The 23,549-nt window shown below is 44.3% G+C and overlaps 2 protein-coding genes across 2 annotated transcripts in view; both read left to right on the top strand.

Annotated features, from left to right (window-relative positions):
- LOC135374730 (cilia- and flagella-associated protein 45-like) overlaps window positions 1-23,549 on the top strand; it is a 238,809-nt gene that overhangs the window by 207,171 nt on the left and 8,089 nt on the right. The gene's annotated exons all lie outside the window — the stretch shown is intronic.
- On the top strand, window positions 2,230-4,028 carry LOC135379157 (uncharacterized). The gene is made up of 5 exons (XM_064612404.1): window positions 2,230-2,440; window positions 3,122-3,213; window positions 3,496-3,528; window positions 3,817-3,872; window positions 3,950-4,028. The coding sequence occupies exons 1-5, from the start codon at window positions 2,230-2,232 to the stop codon at window positions 4,008-4,010; spliced, it is 453 nt and encodes a 150-aa protein (XP_064468474.1). The 3' UTR covers window positions 4,011-4,028.

Below are 23,549 nucleotides of genomic sequence, written 5' to 3'. Positions count from 1 at the left end.
AATAGCTAAATCCCTCGAACGAAGTCGTACGGGCAGTAAGGGAAGAAAGTTCAGCCGACGAGGTTGGGAATCGAGAATGAAAAGCTCTTTGGCTGCACGTAGTACACGAGATTATAATCCAAACGCAGCCAAGCCACCTATGAGGACTAAATAGTCGGAGGCCCCGAAATGGCTGTCCACTGTTGTTATGGAGACGTTCCTGTTATAAGATCAGCTGAAGTGAGGACGGTAAGCCGGGAGCCTTGTATTCGTTAGACGCATATCAACAACCACAGAAGTGTACAAGACGCATACAGCTATTCAAGCACTGAGGTGTAAAAAGAGGATCGAGGGGACAGAAAGACAATTTTGCCAATGCCAATTTTTCTCTCGTCCACATCCTCGCCACCGGTTATTTGTCCAGGACAATCCGATGGTTTCACTTTTCTGATGTCACTGCGGATTTATTTAGATATATATGATGTGGGTATCTGCTTTGTGGCTTCTTTTGTGTCATCTTGCGGGGCAGGGCCACCCAAGCACGATCGGTAGACCTTTTCTCATTTCAGTCAAGAATTTGTTTCCGAAATTTTGTATGTCGCTTTCTCGTACTCGTTGTGTCGCGTGCTGCACGAAACGCACGGGGAGCAAATAAGCTGGCATATCACATTTTTTTCTAGTGAGTTTGGAGAAGGCTAGCTCGCAGACACTTTTCACATGTCCTTGCAAGAAGATCAACAAGTCCACCTTGGAGATATTGTTATGCGCCTCATCCTAGCAGTCGTACAGAAATATCCCCGGTGTTTAATTTGTAATACTGATGTTGCTTACTCGCCGTGGATGCAGGGACGTACAGAAGCAAGAATGGATAAGAAGTGTCTGCATATTCATAAATACATCAATAAAAACAGCAAGGTGAAAATCACCATACCAACAACGATGGATCGGTACTCCAAAGATAAGGAAAGGAGTCACGATAAAGCTCAGTAGTACATGAGACAAAAGAACACAGCTCAATCCATGGAAGTCAATTGAAAGCTATTCCACTCATTGATGGTTTTACAGGAAAAAGGAGTACCGTAAGCAGTTTATTTTGAAGTAGTCCTTAAAAAGCGATGAAGCGATATATAAAAATATAAGGCGATATTCAGGGTGATTCAAGAACCATGTTATCTGGGGTTTATAAGAAAACGGCGGAACAGAAAAATATGCGGTCAACGGCTCCCATGCGGCAATTAAGTTAGCCGTCTCCATAAAATACTTTTGTCTAATTCCAGTTGCAATAAATTGAAAGTTCTGAATTGAAGTCTGAAATCCGCCTAGTCAACAGAACGTTTTTAGAGAATCAGGAAGCACGTGGCGAACGTAGTCGAATACACCGAGTACTGATGCAGCGAGTGCAATCAAACAAAAAAAAAGTGAAAATGGGCTTCTTCTGAAGCGCATGTTCCAACGGCGCATAAAATCGGCTATAAAGATGCGAGGGGAGAAGGACAAGCCCGTGCCCAGATGACAAAGCATGCATTTAATAAACAAGAAAAACAACAGGAAAAGGGACCTAATGCTTCGTTTACTTTTGTTAACACTTATCAGCTTGGCTGGAATGCAAGTAGCCTTCTTATCGGTGCGCCTGTACACACGTGTTTGCAGGTAGATTGTTCCTTCATTATCATAGAACATTGGTTTCATCCAGTTTTGTGCGTAACAACGGCAGTCATGGCCAGCTCTGTGTTCTCTAATAAGGAAAAAAAAACGGGAATGGTATTAGCTCTTGGCGCTGCAGATATAAACTACGACCGAGCAGTCATAAAATACAGTAAAATGTAGAGTGCCAACTTCTCGCACCATAAGGCGGACCTTTCTGCGTCTGTCCACCAGCTTCGGCCCTGCGCGTCAAAGACCCCCCTCCTATCACCGCTCGTGACAGCCGCTAGACCATTAGGGTGCGGGAAGAGGTTGCCCGGGATCACAATGTAACCTGCTGTAATCCACCGACACGGAGGTCCCGCAAAGGGAGCAGACGCAACAGGACGAGCAGAATGAACGAAGTCCACCCAGGGTTCCAAAGAAGAAAAAGCACGTACGGCTGCGTACACAGACATTTCTTTTGAAGCCGCCGCAGCGGGCGGACATGTATTAGCCGTTCTATATTCTATTAATCTATGTAATCCAAGTTATAGTGAATAAAGCCGCCTACAAAGCCGTCGATTCACTGAAAGGAGGACATGAGTATCAGCAAGTAGTGCCAGGATGATTCTGCGTGGGCACAGGTACTACCCCTACCATGTTAGTCTGCACCAACATTTTGAGCTGGGAGGCTACATCAAGCCGATAGAGTTCTGCAACTGGATTTTGAATACAACTGAGGAAACTCCCAATTTCGTAGACAACGTGATTTTGACAGGCGAGGCGCATTTTTCAAGGACCTCTGTGGTTAATCTCCACAACGCGCACTATTGGAGTACGTCAAGCCCGCAGTGGGTACGGGACTGCAGGCATCAGTTCCAGTGGTCATTCCATGCGTGGGTCGGGATTCATAATGGAAAAGTAATTGGTCCGATATTCTTTAAAGGGACTGTCGCATCCGGAACCGTGGTTACGAATCCAATACCAATGTGTTCGGTACACTACCACCGAGCTATTTGCCAAATTTTCTCCTTCCAAAACGGACCGGGTGATGAGGAATCGAATTTAAAAGATCCGGTTTCGTTTTGATCCTCGAAAGCGCCAGCGCCAACAACATCGCGTGACGCAAGGTCGAATCTGGCTAATCCGCTGTGAAGGACGCTGTCGTCTGCCGCCAAGTCTGGGACTGCTTTGTTTTTTTCCGGCACGTCGCCCGTATTCACATGTGACACTTTCTAGTGACTCGGATACTATCGCTACGCTTGCATCCTTCGCGTGGGATGTCGTTTGGAAACCGACGCAGCGTTCCCGACTCCAGGAAAACTTCCTTCGAAAACCTCGATGTTTGATTTCGCACGCCAAGGATACAGCTACAGCCAGACCCCAGACGAAGCGAAAGTTGGAAGCAGCTACATCACTAGCGGGTATCCAGATGAAGCAAGGAGTGTTCATGCTGTCCGTGTATGCTCCTCGCATTTCACCGATAATGTGTACCTGGATGAGAAAGTCATGGAAGTGCAACTTGGATTGACACAAAAAAGGAACGAATTGAAACTTGACGCCGTTCCGACAGTGTTCCACGAACAAAGCGAGCCAGCAACTTCGACAGTAAGTGACAATGTCTATGTAGTTTCCCAATCGGGTCTGTCACTCTTGCGCGTGAGTAACTTAGCAGCAAAAGACGAAATCGGTACAACGTAAGGTATCCCCTAACCTATGATTAATAACTAGATAAATATAATACAATAAACAAGCTCAAGTGATGTCATTCATATGAACGTGATTGACTTTTCTCGTTGTCGGACGCGTTATCATGAAACTTTCACTGTTACTGAACCTGTGACTTTTGTGGAATGTGGTAGACATGATTGGTTTTCATGTGTATTACAGCTGCAGGCAGTTCGACAGGGTCAAGCGCAAGTGGTACGTATATTACTTAAATACATATAATGTGTTTACAATTTTTGGACACAGAACAATTCGCAAACTATGAACCCCGATCACTAAAAGGAAGAACTGACGCTGTTTGTGTGCTGGTGTTAGAAACAGGCACTATACAAGCAGTACCTCTGTCCGTAACATAAGCGCCATAACCTACTTCCCAGTTACCTTTTATCTCTCTGTTTGTGAACTGTTTGTGTGCTGTAGGGCGCCGGTTTTTGCGGTTGTCGTAGCCAACTTGAGGTGCACTTTTGACGTTCTGTGTTATAGAAGGACCAGGTGCTGCTGATCAAGTCCCATCCATCCATGAAACAGCATCAAACAATGTACGTGTGTGCACGGCAATTTTGCTGAGAGACCTGGTTTTTACACTAATGCGTTTGCGACGCCTCTGGCAAATTAGGATCTTCCAGAACAGTGCTTTCTTCATCCAAGTTCAAGAAGTAAAGAGAATGACTTCATGACTTCTACTGACATCTCACAGCTATATGCCAAGACAAAATAACTTGACAGCAGGAAATGAAAAGAAAAAAAAAAAGGTCCGTTTCAGGTCCACCCAAATCTTTGTGCAGAGGCTGACAACAACAACGCTATTGTGAGATGATGAATGATGCTGATGCAGCGTTGAGATTAAGCCCTTGTTTCCTCTTTTGCAATGCTATACATTACTGCTGGTTAAATGTAAAATGATGCACCTACCTCCAGACATTAAAGGGGCTACCAGAGATGTAGTGTCAATTCAACAGAAAACCTGCATGTTCTACGAGGCACTGTCACATAAGCATTGGCCAAATTTGGTGTCCTGTGAGCTTTGATAGGATATGCCGTAGATAGTAAGAGGCCTCTTACTGTAAAAGGGAGGTGCATTAATCGAGTAGTGGGGTCTGAGGCATGAGGGCCATTTCAGGATGTACTAACCCTTCTAAAATTTTACACTTTGTTATGCCCAGAGATCGATCCAGATCCCCCCCAACACCCCGAGTTTTTTTCCTGTGTACCACTGTTATAATGAAACCGTCCAATTTACTGTCCAATCGTCCCGTTTTCATTGCAATTGAAGTACTTACAAAACTGTTTATTTTATTTTTTATTTTTGTGAGTCCCCGCTTCAGATCCCAAGGGACATTGCCAGTGTGGTGCACGCTGATAACTGTCTGTGCATAGCAAATAATAAATATCTGTGCGTGAAGAGTTGGATGTGCAATGGCTCTTGAATGGACAACACTCAGTCAACACAAAGATTTATTCACATTTGCGTAACTTATTGCCTGTCATTATAATAATTATTATAATACATAGACAAGAGGTAATGCTCTGCCAAGGATCTCTGAAGTTATAGTCTTGAAAGCTGTTTTCAAGACAGTGGTGCTAAAAAATTGGATCAATGGCAGGTATCAAAATTTGTTTTGCTGTATCAAGGCAGAACAATCTTCCGTGGGAATGACAAATTTTGGACATTCCCAGACAGATGTATCACTTGCCATGATAATGAGGTGTAACTGTACCATTAGTGAGTTATGAAACGTTACCTGAAATTATTTGACGTGTTATATCCCTCACATGCTATAATACTGCCAACGATAAGAAGCATTACACTATCATTAAAAGTATAACTGTCACTTATGGCCAGGTAGTTTATTGCTCCTGCCTATTCCTTTGCACTTCTCGGGATTACTGTGGTAACACAGATTCTGTTACACACTTCTCAATTGGAAACTACGCAAGTCTATTATGGTGTAGGTGTGAACAGGAAATGAGGCACACTAAAGATGATAGTCCTGATAGGACCAGGATGGAAAAACGTTGGCGAATCATGCGGACGACACACCCAGGTATCTGTCGTCTGTTTTTCGGTCCAAGGAATCTCCAAACTCAGCTTGTAAACACACAATAAGCAGTTAACCTGACGTAGCTGTAAAAAGAAAGGACACTTTCCTAAACACGTAGCATAGCCAATTTCCTGACAATCATTCTAATTCTAACCCGGCCCTTGAGTTGCACAGTTGGTTAGAGCCTTCGTAACTTTCATGGGGCATTCGTCGTGTGTGCAAACAACGACGACAACTACGAAAATAAGGATTGCTCGACGTGCCTATCTATCGTGGGCACAGTAGGCGAAGACTGTGATCGTCGCTGGAATACTGCGGTAGATACACCACTAGAAGTTCTGGCCGATGACAGGGAGTTGGGAACAAAGTGTGATGCGTGCGTGTGGTGCGTGCCGTCATTGTACAACTCTACCACTTCACCAGCACTGCAGCATATAGGTACTCATCCAGTTCCTGAGGAACACAGACGCCGCACAAACACTTGGATTGTTTCCTGCGTCGTAGTGTGAATGTCACGGGATTAAGTATTGAGCACTCCGATCATGAACGTACCTAAAGCAGTGGTCCTGAGGCTCGTTCTGTTGCGCTAACGCAGCTGCGGCACGTACATCACCAGCGACTTGCAGAATAAGCGGATCCGTCGAATATGGGCCGTCATCAAACATGTATATTCGTCACGGGAGCTATTACTAAAGGCATTTGAACAGCACGATTCGCCACTTCCGCGTTCCGAGTCCGCCATCTCCGTATGTGCCTTCGCCTTCGTCTCCCTGACCTTGCTCATGCAAGCTGCAAGCCGCGGGGACTCCTCTGGCTCGCCGCGTTCTTATTGGTCAGATTCCATGTGACGTTGCTAAAGATTCTCAGCAGGGAGTTCCGCTTGACGCCCGCTTCCGTCGTCTGCTGTAGCGCCGCTTACACACGAATTATGCAAAAAGTATTCCGTCGATCGGAACGGGACTTTCGGAGTCATGGTCAGTGAAGGACGGGGAATCTCATTTCACTGTGGTTTCGGAATCGATCTGTGGTCGATGCGACTGTCCCTTTAACAGAAACATGAAAGGTGACATCTACCACAGTGAGGTACTCGAATCTGCTGATTTGCTGTCAAATTTCGTCGACAACTTGCCCCTTGCAAACCGACTCTCTTTGTAGTACCAGCATGCCGGTGCTCCCCGTCACCGTGTAATACCCAAAACGCACTGACGCATCCACATCGCGCGCATAGGAGGTTAGGCAGCGGTTGTGATTGCCCTCAGGTGCGGGCAACGCCAGTCTCCGCCACAGAGATCAACAACGCAGACACTTGTCCCCCGTTTGCGAACATGATTACACACTTCAAGGAGGGTTGGCGCAGGCACAGTTGGCTTCCTTTCGCTCTCGCCTTCTCGCTATTCGCACTGCCGGTTCCAGGTTGGCAAGATGGCGGCGATGACAGCGGCCCGCACGAAGAAAACAACATCGACAAACGCCAAAACAGATGAAATCGCATTTGTATGAATGTGAATTTCTTTAAAGTAGACACCCTGGACCAGTGTTTTCTTTTAATTTTTAACTTCTGGGGGTATTGTGTAAAGCTTCCACCAGACGGCTGCAAATGAAAACCGAGATCACGAACGTGAAGTGCGGACGGTACGACGTGCCCAGCGGGATTACACCGACCAGGATTGCGGACCGATCCAGATTGTGCGCGACAGTGCGTTTTGGGTGTAAGACGTCCAGCCCAGTTATTAGGCCGGCTTTTCTGTGAAAAATGGATAGGCCGGTTCGGGCTAGTGCCGTGACCAACAAGGTCGCCCGACTTGACCACCATGGATTTTTGTTTGTGGGGTTGTGCCACAGAAGAAATGTATAAAGAAGAGCCCAGATAACCCGTTGAGCTGCAAGAAAAAATAAGTGACTTCTGCAGATCACTTCCTTGAAGGGAAGTACGGAGAGCAACGAGGGACATGGTGGAAAGGGCACAACTGTGCATTGGCTCTGGTGGGCACTGGCGGTGGGCACTTCGAACAGTTTTGAGGTTGCCATCAAGTATTTAGTATTACGTTCATTATCAAGTTTGTTATTACAGTCGACCCCCGTTTATCCGGACTTCATTTATCCGGATCCCGCGGTATCCGGACAAAAAGGACGGGAACGGATTTTCCTGCATGTATTTTGTTCTCGTTTATCCGGACTTCAGCTTCCGGACTCGGACAAGAATTCCAGGGAACGAAAGTCGAAAATTCTTGTAATCCAGCTTCAGTTATCCGGTCTACCGTGAGTAAGAGGAGACGCTGACCCCGCTTCGTCACCATTTTCGCTGTTTTGGGGTATTCCCGTCTCACATCAGGGACCTACATTCCTCCGTAAGGGAGACAACCATGCACGATGACCCCCTTTTCTATTTGTGTGCGTTGGGTCACGTTGACCAGTCGAGTCATTTGGAAATATCTCGAGCAACTGTCCGGTTCTAGAAGGGAAAACTCCGACACATGGGCCTGCTGCTTACGGCCAGTTGGCCGATGAAGACATTCCCCTAGATCAGCTGCGATCCCTGGTGCAGAGGCTCACTGCGACTGCCGTAGATGATGCTGCGGTTTCTGACTACGTTGACGTTGGATGATGACACGTGTGCAGCTATGACTGATGACGGTGTGATTGCTGCTGTTGCCTCCGATGATGTGCAGCAAGACGGTGCCGATCACGCAGTGAGAAACAAGGCTCGGACATCGACACTTTGCGACCGCACTGACATTCTTCGAGCAGCGCAACAGCGTGGCTCAACTCTATGGAATTAGCGAAAGTTTGCAGGAATCGAGTGCCTACGCTACTATGTAACAGCTGTCATTGACGAGATTTCTGTTTCAATTAAACCTTGCTCTGTAGGACGTTCCTATTCGGTCGTTTCATTTATCCGGATGCCCCGGTATCCGGACGATTTCGCCGGGAACGGCACCGTCCGGATAAACGGGGGTCGACTGTATTACTAAGGATATTAGGTGACATCGCACATTTCCTGCGACTTGTTTGTGTCTTTTCATTGTGTTTTTACCCGATTGAGGTAAAATTGCGGACAAACGATAAACGATATTGATAGTGGCTGTCTACTACCTCTGTATGACGTGCTTCTATTAAAGGTGATGGTGTTCCATAAGGACAGGGTATTCAGCCGAAAAATCAGGCTTAGTTGGCAGCGACCTTGACTGGGAAAAGACTGATGCGTTTGCGGAATGGAACTTCACATGTTCAACGTGTCTGAAGGTGTCAAACACTTGGCCACTTCTTGCAGGGTTTCAACGCCCACACCTTTTGCTTTATCTCACAGCTCCTGTATCTTGTTTTCTTCTCAAGGTGTCATTTCTCGAAAACTCTGAAAGTGTGAGCCCTACCAGAGACCAACGGCTTGCCTTGGCGACTAAAGTGCAATACGTGGCGACAATGCTGACCATTGAACGTCTGATATTGAGGGAGTCCTGTTATGACGTGGTGGTGGTCACTCGGTATCTGTACAAAAAAACTACGGATCCAGTGTTTCTTTTTATTCTAAGCACAATGGCGGGCAGCTGTTTAAACGGTACCGACAAAATCATCCGCGAAGCCATGGCATTGACTGGGGTAAGGCACTGTAGGTACTTGTCGTATACTATTCACTTGGAGGACGTTCCTGAACTCTTGAATTGAAAATGGCGATTCGTTATCAGTGGATAACACTTTCAGCATGCTTTTTCCGGCAAATGATGCAGAGAAACATTGGAAGTGTTCCATGACATGGTATGTAAGAGATGTTTCATCTCTGGCCATTCGCTAAAGGCGTCAATCACGACGAGGTAATGCTTTCCCGTTTTATTCTGCAAAATCAACATAAATTTTCGTTCATCTTTCATCAGCTGGTTCCCACTGGTGAAGTGGGACTGGCATTTCCTGCGCAGCTACAGCAGCGCACGGTCCACAAGCCATGACTTGATCGTTGATGTCTATGTTTAGGCCCAGCAACCATTGTATGACCACATATATTGATTTTCGCTTCCCCATATGGCCTTCATGCAGCATCCCCAAAACGGAACTTCTTAACTTTGGTGTTGAACTAACAGGGGCTGATTGTATTCCCCAGGGGAGACATATCCTTTGTGCAGCATAAATTCCGTGTGCCGTAGGCGGTATGCTTCCAAGTTTGCGTCAATGTGAGCCAGTCACTAGGAAATGCTCCTACACTCTCAGAAACGAAACGGATAAATTTACGCTTACGTCCAATCTTACCCTTACTAAGCGTAAAGTTCGACAAAATCGCAGACGCCGTATCCGTCAAGCTCAAACGCGCTCGCTGTAAACGTAAAGGGCGGAGTTTTATGCGTAAATGGGACGGAGGGCATGATTTACTCTTATATCCTGACGCATACGATTTCGTCTTGACGGATAAACTGAGGCTCTGCGTTGGAGTATTAGCTCTTTACGCCTAGATTGACGCATATTGTTTTTCAATTGCTATACGGGCCCTGCCTTCTGAGAACACGTGCATGGTTCCGTGTGCAAAGCGTCTTTCCTTTCGCTTGGTTAACGGTCACTCTGGCTTCTGGCGTCTCATATTATCCATTGACGCCTATATTGACGCTTATTGTTTTTCAATTGTTACACGGGCCCTGCCTTCTGAGAACACGTGCATGGTTCCGTGTGCAAAGCGTCTTTTCCTTCGCTTCCTTAACGGTCACTCTGGCTTCTGGCGTCTCATGGTCTCACATCATGCACGATCTAGCAAATGTAAGTTGTCACATTTTGCGCTGGGTGTCTGTAGTTTTTCAAATTTCATATTTCATTTATGTCAAACTTATCACAGGAAGAGTTGGCATCGAACGAGACAACGTCGCACGACATGTGGGCAAGGCACGCGGGCGACGCTGCTTGAACAGTTGTGATTCTCCACGATATCTCCGCGCTACAAATTCGTATGCGTACGCCCATTGTCCTCCAGGTGAGAGTCTTTTTATTCTCGTTTTTCTCGGATGTGCGTTTCTCACCGTTGAAGCATCTTTGTTAATGATTCCTCAATCCGTTCTTGTAATAGGAGTTCGGATGATTATTGCTGATTATACCGCAGCATGATGTGTTGACAAGAAGCAAATCGATTTTCTGATGGTCACGATTTTCGATAACGTGGTGCAGGTGGTGGTTGTGGTGGTGCTGGAAAACACGTGTGGAACGCCACTTCTTAGACAGCTGAAATGAGTTACGCGTCTAACATTATTCAGTTAACTGTTATCTTAAAGGACTAGAGTGTTTCCAGTCGTAGTAAGTGGTTTTTGAAGTCCATGTTACGTTTATGACTATTTCATGTAAGCGGCCTCTGCGGGGATGGACTCAGGTCTGGCAAAGAGCACCACATCGGCATGATTTATTTCGGCGTTACCATATTTACGAGATTAGCTTTCCCATTTAAACGCTAGAAACAGTATCAGTTCCGCGATATATACTGCTGCACAGACACGTGCACCCATTTGACAGTACCACAGATCACATCAATGACATGACAAAATGACTTACAGGTCTAACAAAATTCAGTTGAATGCTACTTAAAGGATGAGAAAGACTTCAGAATGCTATGTTTGCCAGTCTGTGACCATTTCATGTGGGAGGTCTCTGGAGATGACCCAGGTCTGGCGAAGAAGACCTTATCTGCATCACGTATTATGACGCTAGCACATTTTCGAGATTAGCTTTCTCATTGAAATGTAATACCATATCTTTGGAATCTACTGTTGAACAGACATGAGTAGCCATTAGACAATAGCAGCAAGCACATTATTTCGCGCTCATGACAATAAACTTCTATGTCCAGCATCCCAAGGAACAGGACACGACACGCTCTTCGTAGCCATGCTAGACTGCATAATACCACACATGCACCCTCAGCTGCATTAGGTGGTGCTCCTAAAATTTCTACTGTGCGACACATTCTGGGAAGAAGTACACAAGACTCTACTCCCTCACGCATGTACAACCAGTACAACTCACCTGTAAAGATGACTTGTAAGTTGTGACTGCTTCATGAGTAATGATGCATTGCTCGATAAATGCAACGTCTGCAATACACTGAACGATACAGGGTGTTCAAAATTAAGCTTTCACGAGCGCTACACAATCACAGCGATAGCAGGAAACCGGATAATACTACTTTATACTACTTGTGTAAGAAACAGCTGCTGCCTATTATGTAGCAGCTGTTTCTTACTCAAGGAACAGAAAAATAGGAGCCAGTTTTCTTTTGTTCGCCTATTTATAAAGTGCTAGTGAAAGCTTAATTTTGCACACCGTGTATACTTCAGTTATTATACGGTGATTTCACGCCGGATCATGCACGGTGGTGATTTTTTTTCCTTTCAAACATATATAAAAAGCTCGTCCTTAGGAGGCATATTGGCACTGAAAGTAGCTGAAAATAATCGGTGGTTCTATTTTAATGAATGATCATTCTGATGTGGACATTTCGACTATTGCGTTTCCTACGCAGCTTGACGCCACGTATCTTCATAACTATGTAACACTTTTTTTTACATATCGTCTGGGGTGGGTAGCATTGCATTGTAAGTTGTGAAGATCCTAAGGTTTGCGTTTGAGAAGATAAAAAATCGCAAATTTGCCTGATTTTTAAAATATGGTACGTTTTGGGAACCTCACAACTCGGCTCCCAGTTGAGCTACCCTGATCTGATACCCGATAACTAAATTACATAACTAACATTGATGTCAATTGTGAATTTATTTCGTGTGCGGACGATGCAAGCGTGTTTTCTAGTGGCTCTGATAATGATGTAATAGCCACTACTGCTAAAGAGATGCTTTGCAACTTGGAAAAATGGGTTAATTTAAACTCTTCACGCATTCATAGTGCTAAAACTGAAGCAATCATATTTCGACCAAAAACAGGAGCGTTAGTCTAAATAAAGAGATAGTATATCTTAATAGTCCTGTTGATATATTGTAAAATGCATCAAATGTTTGAGTGTCATCTTTAACGAACAGTTGCTATGGGATGAACACATTGAATACGTTCGTTACTAGATGGGCAGGTTGATACATGATCCTTCGATGCATCGAAACAGGAACAAGGACAAACACGAGAGACACGCTACGTTCGTATTGAATACGTTCTGAATAAACTGGGCAAAATATTAGGCATGACCGCTAGGCATAGACACATGTTTCCTTTTCGAATTAAGCTACTTCTATACCGTTCACTGTTCATGTCTCGCCCAAACTATTGCCATTTAGTCTGGGGTACGACAACTAAGAATAGTCATGATGAACGCTTGCGAACAAAATGAACGATGTTATGAGTACGAACATATGGGATGCGCGGTGTCGAATTTCTGCATTTTCCGCAGATATCCCGCACAAAAAGTCTATTGGGGGCGTTGCCCCAATTCACAATATGACGTACTCGTTATGCGAAGAAAGCGCGTTTCGAGACGAACACAATGATGTGGATTACTTTCGGGTATCATAACTGGGGGACGAGTTGTGAGGTTCCCAAAACGTACCATATTTTACAAATGAGACAAATTTTCGATTTTTTATCTCCTCGAAGGCAAACCTTAGGATCTTCACAACTTAGGATTCGATGCTACCCTCCCCAGACAATACGTGAAAAAAAAGTGATAAGCTGAGTATGTCAAATAGTTTGAAGATGCGTGGCGTCAAGCAGCGTAGGAAGCTCACATCTGAATGATAAATCATTAAAAATACCCACCAATTATTTTCAACTACTTTCAGCACCAATATGCCTCCTAGAGCCAAGGCTTTGATATGTGTTGGAAACAAAAAAATTGAAGAGGTCGACCGGACCACCCTGCCTGGTCCGGCGTGGAATCACCCTATATATAATTAGTTTATGAGCCGTCTGCTATGGATTTCTTTTTATATGTGTCTGATATTCTGTGTACCTCGATGCCTCATCCTGTGATATAACGCTCATTAAATGTTTTTCCATTATAAACGTAATTCAATTCAATTACTAGCTCATATAACTAGTCTACAATTTATATTTTGTTGTGTTGAAGTGTTGTGAAGATGCACAAATGTCATTTCGTAATTCTCTAAAATATTGCAGGTGTTGTAATCTGTTGGTTTATGGCTAGTATGCTGTTCCCATTTTTTTAATGTTTGGTCACGTGCACCTTATGCCATATCATTTTCAAGCGGTAGGTCCAATATTCTATAAACACATGCATGTATCTATTATTCTGGGCTCTTTACTGCAATAAAGTGGAATTATTTTGCGAATTTTTGTTGCATTGCGGTTTAGATGCGTGCTGCTAACGCTGTGGGAAATACTTCCATGTATTCAGATGTTCTGATTTAAATGAGGTAGCGGCGTACGCAGGCTATAGTGAGACGATGAACCCGGTTCAAGTGATGCACTCGTGCTTCTTATTTTTCTTTTGACTGTTGCTAGAACTCTTGTATATTGCTTGCCTTGCGCAAGAACGTGCCTTTTATATCTGTTATTCACGTGATGGATGGGTTTGTCTGTGTCATACGATTTTGCAGTGCAGTGGACCTAGCTATTGTGGCGCACTGTCAATTGCCAGGTCTTTTGGATGAGCAACAAGCTATGCCTATACCATGGACATCTTTTAAGCGCTAGCATATCAAAGTAGACGGGCTTCCGTCCGTATACATGCTTCGTGCACCTATGTGGTACTGCTGACGAGTCTCGGATGATACGAGCTGTTTTTTCATGCCCTGTGAGATTCGTGTCATCGAGATCCTGTTGCAGCAGCTGTTCTTTTTTCCCTATGAAACAATTTCGCATGGTATGCCGTTGCACAGAGAATTGCACGCCAGAATGCCGCACCGTACGCATCATATCTGGGAACCTTAGGCGCCGCGTGATCTCAGCGTCCCTTGGGCAGACAATAGCTGCAATGCAAAATTGACAGGTAATCCGATTTTCCGTCAACTGCTCTGGAAACTTCTTCCTGGTGCTTTTGGCAAACGGGAACCACATACCCTTTTCCAGAACAGCCGCCGGAAAACCCCATTGCAGGTCATTTTAGAATTGCAGCCGTTGCCTGTACAAGGACCGTGAGGTCACGTGACGTCTACGGTGCTCAGGTTTGACGCATACCGTGTGGTATTTTTAGGTGCGGTAAGCGGTATCACAAGGGTAGCCAAACAGCACATAGAATAATCGGCATCGAATACCGCTTAAAATAGGGGTAAAAAATTTGACGATTTTTTACGCTTACTATCCGTCATACTTTTATGCGTAAGGTGTTGACCCTTAGAATATGGGTCAAAAATTTGACGAATTTTACCCTTACTATCCGGTTTCTTTGTGAGAGTGTACCACTGTAGCCGGTACCCGTCTTGAGATGTCTTTGGAATATCTTCCGTGGGAGTAGGCAAATCAGGGAGTTCTGGCAGTCGCGAAAGGCCTTCTACATTTACGAACTTCGCTGTTGGTATAGGTAGTGTATGTGAAAGATATACTTCATTAGAATTAAGACACAACGTTGCATCCTACTTGCAGTTATAACAGGAATATCATTCTTCGAATGGAATATCAGAGTAAGAGGCTTGTGATCAATATGTAACTCTGATTTCCGGCCCCACAAGTACTAATGAAACTTCCTGACGCTAAAAATTGCAGCCGCAGTCTCCCTCTCCATCTGCGTAGTTGTTTTCGGTTGCTGTCAGTGTCCTCGACGCATGTTGTCTTGCCCTTTCCTCAATGTCGATCTTATTATACAGAATGTTTTAAATAAAGTGATGTTTTAAATAAAGTGATAAAACATTCTAACTGGCGACGTACTCGACGGAGGATTGTGGCACTTTCGGCAATTACCTTCTCGAAACTTTTGCCACGATTGAGGAAAGCTTTGGTCGATTTTTAATTGCGGGAATTTTTTTTTTCATTTTTTATATCTATGCTTGTTATGCTACATCGCCTTGCGCCATACAGTAGCCGGGGTGCAAAACGAAGAATGAACATGTACATACCATTACAACAATCACTGCACTACACAATCACAGAAACAATCATCCTCCGTAAAATAATTAGTTACAGGAGAGAAGGCATATCGCACGCGGCAAAGCTGGAAAACGTAATCGATAAATATCACTGCCGACACAGTTTCCATGAACCCTATCAGTACCCATTACATTATTGAAAGCAAAATAGGTTTGTTGTATGGATATGAAGCAGGAGAGAGGTTCAGTTCATCAACTTTACTGCACACTGTAGTTCCAGTGGTATATAGGTTTGAAGAAAAAAAAACGCCTAAAATCATATATTCTGCAAAGATAGGCGCTCAACTTCCTGTGGCGATTTAATCTTGGTGAGATAAACGGTGGGATGGCTGAGACACAGATCCTTTGAAATACAAGTCCTATCATTTACGATATCATCCAAAAGCTTGAGTCGCAGTTGCCTTCTCCTCAACGGTAATCCAAGCACCACAATCTACTGAAAGTCGAGTGCAATAGGGGTGGAGGGGTAGCTGGAAGAGCTTGAAGAGACTCTTGAAACTCAGGAACGTTGAAGAGACACATACCGTCCACCCCTATTGCACTCGACTTTCAGCACACTGTGCTGCTTGGGAAGGTATCCCACCGCAAGTTTGCCCTTAATTCAATCACACTATTTCGGGCACTCATGCAGTTAAATACCATTCTTGCAGCAATGTTTTGAACTTTGAACTTCCAACTGAACATTGAAAGTTGCCAAGCGAACCTCGCTTTTTTTTACAGAAATATGAAGCCATCCGCGGATAACCGCAGACCCAACAATAACTGTGCACACTATCGCAACAGGAATAGGTGGAAAAAAGTAAGAAGTACCCCTTTAGCCCCACAGTAGTACTGTTAGGTTGGGAGAGAAAAACAATGAGAACTAGCAACATGGACCCCTGGCCACTGTGCCGTTGACCCCTGCGCCCTTCGCGTATTTTTTCCCGCTTATCGGCGGGCGACGCGTGTGCGGAGGGTTCTCCTCGTGCTTATTGGTGGGAGGCGCGTCAGCGGAGGGCTTTGCGTGCGATTAGCCTCGCACATTTTTCTGCCTGGGCCGACTTCATTGATATTTTTTCGCTACAACAGCCTGTTGTACGCGGTTTACATGGAAGTATAGATGTGCAAAGGATAGCCATACACAAAAGTACAATTCAAAATATATTTATTAAAGTCAATAATGTCAGGAATTATGCTGTGACTCTGTGTGGAGGAGAAAAACACAGCCAAAAAACCTCAAGCAGAACCAAGTCAATACAATACACCTATCAAAGATTATCTGCGCGTGCACTTATTTGCGTATTTATTATATGCGTATTTTTCATCCTGGGCCGACTTCTTTGGCAATTTTTCCGCTACAGCAGGTGTGCGGTGGGCGGTTTACATGCAAGTATAGACCTGCGAAGGATATATATTTATTAAAATCAATAGTGCTTGAAATTGTAATGCCAATAGTGCTGCCAATAGTGGTGCCAGCCAGGTGAAGCAGAAAAACCCAGCCAAAAAATATTCACCACCTGTAACAGAAGAAATAAAACACAGGACAGTACATGTGAAGAATATAATAAGTTATTCGCTATATCCAGCCCTTAGATTCCGAAATAAAACATAATATTAACATTCATCACATTGCTTAGCAACTGTTCAACTACAGAGCCCCGCACCAATAATCTGAAAGAGAATCTAATTTATTATCATAATCTACATTCATTAATGCATACAATACTACAGCCACACTGGATAATCTGAAAGAGAATCTCACAGGATTAGACATACAAGTGCTGATAGATGAATGCAATTAATTGTGAACAGCAGAGACCCTGGAAGACCATGGGTCGTGAACGACAAGAACGACAGGAACACAAGAGGAAATAAAATATATAACAACACATCAAAGAAGAAGATATTCTTAACCAATACCATTACAATCAAATTTCAAGTTTTATTATAAAAAGTCGAATATTCCTATACCTGACCACCATAGTGGAGCTTTACCTACAAGTTCTGATAGATGTATGTAATTAATTGTGAACAGCAGAGACCTGGAACACCATGGGACACGAACGACACGAACACACGAGGAAATAAAATCTCTAACACCACATTTAATCAAAGAAGATATTCTTAACCCAACACAGGAGAATAATATATCATCTTAACTATCATAAAATCATCCTGATGACTTAATCTAATCCAACACCATACAATTTTCGTTCTAAGTGATACTACAAACCTTACTTTGATTTATGAATCCAACACAGAAAATATGTAAAAAGATGAACTTTAACCAATAGCACGCTCCTAGCCAACAACTAGCTCTAATAATATCTGCACTGATTTGTTGAAGACGGGAGGCGTACGACTGTTTTGTGACAGTTATGAGCATTTCGAGCGCAATACGGAAGATAAGGCGATTATTCCAAGAATGCACAACTTTTAATTAATCAATTTCTTATTAAGTGAATAACATGGACATAAGGAAATAATGAGAAACATCACAATCAACAGCTAGCATTAAAAAACACAAAATAAAATATACAATAAAATATATCGCCTTTGTACTACCTTATCTGACCTCAAGAGCGCTTGAGGAAGGAAAATGAATATAGCCCTCCAACCCTTTGAGTGTTAAAGCATGCACAGTGCTAGGAGTTGCAGGTTTGGCTCTCTATTAATGCTAGCTGTTGATTGTGATGTTTGTCATTATTTCCTTATGTCCATGCTATTCACTTAATAAGAAATTGATTAATTAAAAGTTGCGTATTGTTGGAATAATCGACTTATCCCCCACATTGCGCTCGAAATGTTAATAACTGTCACAAAACAGTCGTACGCCTCCCGTCTTCAGAAAATCAGTGCACATATTATTAGAGCCAGTTGTTGGCTAGGAGCGTGCTATGAGGTGAAGTTCATTTTTTTACATATTTTCTGTGATTTTTTATTATTTGATATTTTGATATCTATGATTTTGATTTATTTTTATGATAGTTAAAATGATAGATTATTATCCTCTGTTGTTTGGTTAAGTATATCTTCTTTGATTAAATGTGGTGTTATAGATTTTTTTTTTCCGCTTGTGTTCGTGTCGTTCTTGTCATTCATGTCCCATGGTGTTCCAGGTCTCTGCTGTTCACAATTAATTACATACATCTATCAGAACTTGTAAGTAAAGCTCCACCATGGGTGGTCACGTATAGGGATATTAGAATTTTTACAATAAAACTTGTAATTTGATTGTAATGGTATTGGTTAAGAATATCTTCTTTGATTAAATGTGGTGTTATAGATTTTATTTCCTGTTGTGTTCGTGTCGTTCTTGTCGTTCATGTCACATGGTCTTCCAGGGTCTCTGCTGTTCACAATTAATTACGTATATCTGTCGAGACTTGCAGTTAAAATCCTGTGCGATTCTCTTTCAGATTATTGTTGCTATAATTTAAGTATGATTGTTGATATTAAAATGACTCTTTTCTTTTTTTCAGATTATCCAGTGTGGCTGTTGTACTGTATGTATTAATGAATGTAGATTATGATAATAAATGAGATTCTCTTTCAGATAAATGGTGCGGGGCTCCGTAATTGAACAATTGGTATGCAATGTGACGAGTGTTAATATTATGTTTTCTTTCAGAGTCTAAGGACTGGATATAGCGAATAAATTATAATGTCCTTCACATGTACTGTTCTGTGTTTTATTTCTTCTGTTACAGGTGGTGAAGGTTTTTCGGCTGGATTTTCTCTTTCACCTGGCTGGCATCACAATTGGCAGCACTATTGGCATTACAATTCCCAGTACTATTGACTTTAATAAATATATATTCACTTCTACTTTTGTGTATGGCTATCCTTCGCATGTATATACTTGCATGTAAACCACCCACCGCCCATCTGTTGTAATGGAAAAATTGCCAAAGAAGTCGGCCCAGGCTGAAAAATACGCAACGATAAGTGCACGCGCAGATAATCTGTGATAGGTGTATTGTATTGTGTCACTTCTGCTTCATGTTTTTTGGCTGGATTTTTCTCCTCCACACAGAGTCACAGCATAATTCCTGGCATTATTGACTTTAATAAATGTATTTTCAATTGTACTTTTGTTTGGCTATCCTTTGCACGTCTATACTTGCATGTAAAACACCTACCACAGGCTGTAGTGAAAAAAATATGAAGTTGTCCCAGGCTGAAGAATGTGCGAGGGTAATCGCACGCGAAGCGCTCCAGCCATGCGCCACTCACCGATAAGCGCGAGGAAAATCCTCCACACGCGCGCTGCCCGCCGATAAGCGGAAAGAAATACGCGAAGGGCCCAGGGGTCAACGGCACAGGGGCCAGGGGTCCATGTTGCTAACTCTCATTGTTTTTGTTTCCCAACCTAACAGTACTACTTTCCGACTGCTTGATTTTCCAAAAGAAGCGCGCGCGAAATGTCCGGAGCGTGTTGCGTGTTGAATCCATGGACTGCAACGTATAAAACGGAGCTATACACGTGGGTTGTATGTGACTTTCGAACACTTTCCACGAGAGCCATCTTTTTGTGACCTCGTCCAGTTCTATGTGAAGTACAGGCTACAAGTAAATCAACCTTGAAAAGCCGTTTTGCACCTTTAGGAGCTGCCACTAGCTCTTCAGGCTTAGGGAGTGAATACTGCGGCACAATCAACTGTGCTTTCACAGTTACATTAAAGTCGTCGCAGGCCCATTCGGCTGCGCCACAACGACGATCGGTGTAGCTCTCTCCGGTACCGCTCGCATCTCTGGTTGCGAACGGTATCGGGCGTGGTTTAAAGAACTTGGGTTTGTAATCACGTTGAAATAAAAATGCGCATTCGCTTTCGAACACTTCCACATTCCCGCCTTGAACAAATCGGGAAAAATTCGACAATATCGTTTCCAATGACTTTCCCGTCTGTCTTCGAAATGATTCGGACGAACAAGTCGTTAAAGTCGCTGCTCACCTGTCGAATTAAGCGTATGCCCAGCAAGTTAGGAGGCCCCATGTACGTACCTACAACATTAAGCTTCGCCTTCGATCATCATAGCATACTTCCAGTTGCACCTGACCCCGAAGAGATGTACATTTCACGCCGAACGGGCGTGGACGACCCCATGACAGGAGCAGTCTCGGATTTCCTAGTTTGACGTGGGAAATCGTGTTAACGAGCGCTGCCTGACAATTAGTGTCGTTGTGGGATGCTATCTGACAAGCCACGTACTGCCCTTCACATGCGCCAGTCAAGAACACGTTAGAAATGTACTCGCCGCTTTGGTAGCCCTGACGACCTCTTAAACGAGCATTAAAGTACCATACAACATAGCCAAAAACTGCTATAATCTTGCAAAGCAGTATGTGAAAATCATTCCTACAAAATATATCTGTCCAAAGTTGTTTCACCACGACGCAATTAATTTGCAAAATCACTGCCGCGGCGACGGGTCGGAGCGCTCTAGCTGCAGACAACACACACTCTTGTGTGACGCTTGTGGTAGAGAGCCCTCTCATTCGTTGGTAAAAAAAACGAGCTGTTTCTTGTTGACTGGTGTTCATTACATGATGTCTATCACGTTTTCCGTAAAAACAAAGAATATATGCAGCCCGACAAAATAAGACTGCGATCACAAGAGTAATATCCGACTAACAATCACTGCTGAGGGTCTTTGTTGTACGTCAACGATGAAACATCGTCAGATATTCCCCCACTGTCGGCGTGGTGATGCAACTACCACATGTACACACATGCCCACGCAGGTCCCCACCAATTGACACGTCCCGATGGCGTGGCTCAAGACCTGCCTGGTACGACAGCACAGTACCAGCACCACACCAGGAAATGGTACAGGACGCACTCCTGCTCATAAAAGTCACAGTAGCAGAAAGCAAGCAATGACGGCGCTATTGGGGCGCCACCTGTTAGACATTGAACCATCTGTGCTGTGAGAACAGTCAGCCAGGCTTCAGGTCGTCAGGAAGCACTGGGGTATCGCTGTACATGAAGCAGTTAGATTCGTGCTGCATCACTCGTTCTTCCCGTGGTGTCAGCGGTCGCAAAAAATCGATGTCCTGTCGTTGATAGCCTTCAAATCCGCCGTTTCGGACATCCCGCAGCCGGAGAACGCCTATCGTCTCCGAAGGGATGCAAACGTTCCGGCCTGCGCGGTCTTACTCACCTCGATCATGTGATCCCAGGTCCAATGAGGAGCGTACCTACCACTCACGTCACATAGTCCCGCCCGTGGTACGTGTGGTACGCTCATCACGTGTCTATCGTGAAGGCGAAGGAGGGTGTTTCGCGCACAGGAGGTTACGGTAGCTATGACGTCCCAATTTCGCTGCGGTTGCACTAATTGTGGGAAAATTGCTTTCGGGTACCTAACGTTCCATACTGATCAAAAACAGAAACAAAGTTGTGTGCCCCTAGAGTGCTCCTTTAAGGCAGGCCACTACGACAGTGTTTACCGTTGTGTCCACTTTGGCCGCAATCATGAAAATCGCTATTTTTGAATCTTTAACTTTCATGATTCACATTACCAGCTCTTTTCCAGCTTGTGCACCATTTTATCCAGGTTCAGTTGTCGTGAGTCGGTCTCTGCCGTTAAAGTCGTGCAAAGTATTTTCAGGCAAAGTACTGGATGCATCGAGTGTCATATCCTTTTCGAGTACCAACTTGGCACGTTGTGCGTTCGTCGAAGACCGACAATAAAGGCTGTTCGTAGAGAGCAAGCTGTAACGTAGGTTTGATACGCACGGTACGAAATGATTGCAGAAGGAGGTAGATCAGACATTTAATAAACTTATATCTTGTCACACCGGCAGTGCTAACCGCAGTTAGCTAGCCGCGGTTATGGGAAGCCGAGCTTGGCGACTTTGCTTTGGCGTGGTACAGCGCCGCGCAGACCTGCCTCGAACAGCGGAGCGCGTGTCATCGGACGCTGATGTATAGCTGGAAACGAGATTGGGATGAAATCCCCTTAAAGGGACGGTCGGTACGTATAACGGATGCGCGCCGCACCGCACCGTTTATCTGACGCATTCGTTGTGCGTGCCGAACCTGTTTTCAACGGGATAGTGGATCATGCCAGTGGTAGCCGAGGAAATGGACGGTTGCCTTAACCCTGGTTAGCGCTTCCCGTGTGACATATCCCGCAAATAATCATGTGCGTACCGTGTATTTAATAATTGTTAAAGCTCAGCTACGCCGAGTTACGAGTGTTACGGAATGGAATGGTACTCACACGATGTGTTCATAAGGGAACACCGATTATGTGTGCAAAATAGTTATCCCAAACTCCTCGCGGTTTTCCGAAAAACTGAATTTGTAGTTTTACTGACATTCCGACTTGTGGCCCGCAAACCCTGTGTCGACGACACATTCGTGATCTGCCCGTGCTCCGGCTTGGCATGGCTTTTGCCTTGGTTTCTTCCGCCAAGCCGGCCAGTTTCTTCTGCCGGGTCGTCTGCTGCGCAGATTGACATTGAGGAAGTGATAAACAGTTCGCTATTAGGGAGCCAGTATATTTCTGGACTTCACTGAACCCACGACGAACGTGAGTTTTGCTTCCTTCGACTGCAAAGCATTTGTTAGGCCAGTACAGACTTCCTGGTGTGTTTCGTGTTGTGTGCTGCGTGCCGAGAATGCGTGAGCGTTTTGCTCCCATCTGCAAGAACACTTCAGCATGCAGTTCCAATTTTCCGAAAGGCGAAAGGGAAACCTATTGACTGCAACAATCGGTTACAACTCCGAATGGGTGCCACCTTCGAAAGCAGCGATTTGATCTGTTCATTTGGCTCATACGAATGTTACGGAAGCAATACGCAACTTGTTTCACAAGAAGCCGAACATGTCTCGTCCGGGATACTGTGCCAACCTTATCTGCAGCAGGGAATTCCAGAGGCATGACTATAGGCAGCAGATAAAGGTAAGACGCGTAATGTTAGACAAGTCAGTCATGCGGTCCAAATGCCATCACATAGGAAAGTAAAATACGTTATCTGTCGTTATACGTTACTGCTTCATCCTTTAGATATTACTCCCCAGCGGGTGTATTCTCAGTACAGATTTGGAATTGCCTTATTTGTTAAATGATTTCGCAGGCATTCAGGCACAACTGAAGATTTTGCACTCCATGTCTCGACTATCACCGTCGGGTTTTTCAAGCTGAAGGCTGTCACCAGTTCATCTGTTTTTGTTGA

The sequence above is a fragment of the Ornithodoros turicata genome, chromosome 1 (assembly GCF_037126465.1).
Source record: "Ornithodoros turicata isolate Travis chromosome 1, ASM3712646v1, whole genome shotgun sequence".
NCBI classification, from domain to species: Eukaryota; Metazoa; Arthropoda; class Arachnida; order Ixodida; family Argasidae; genus Ornithodoros; species Ornithodoros turicata.
The sequence above is the reverse complement of the archived record's forward strand: the minus strand, read 5'-3'. Positions and strand labels throughout refer to the sequence as shown.

What these genes read in the sequence shown, in the direction of transcription:
- LOC135379157 (XM_064612404.1), top strand. Translation starts at nt 2,230, where the DNA reads ATGATTCTGCGTGGGCACAGGTACTACCCCTACCATGTTAGTCTGCAC. An exon ending in GACAGGGTCAAGCGCAAGTG is followed by an intron (nt 3,529 to 3,816) that starts GTACGTATATTA and finishes TCTGTGTTATAG; the next exon opens with AAGGACCAGGTGCTGCTGAT. An exon ending in ATGAAACAGCATCAAACAAT is followed by an intron (nt 3,873 to 3,949) that starts GTACGTGTGTGC and finishes CTGGCAAATTAG; the next exon opens with GATCTTCCAGAACAGTGCTT.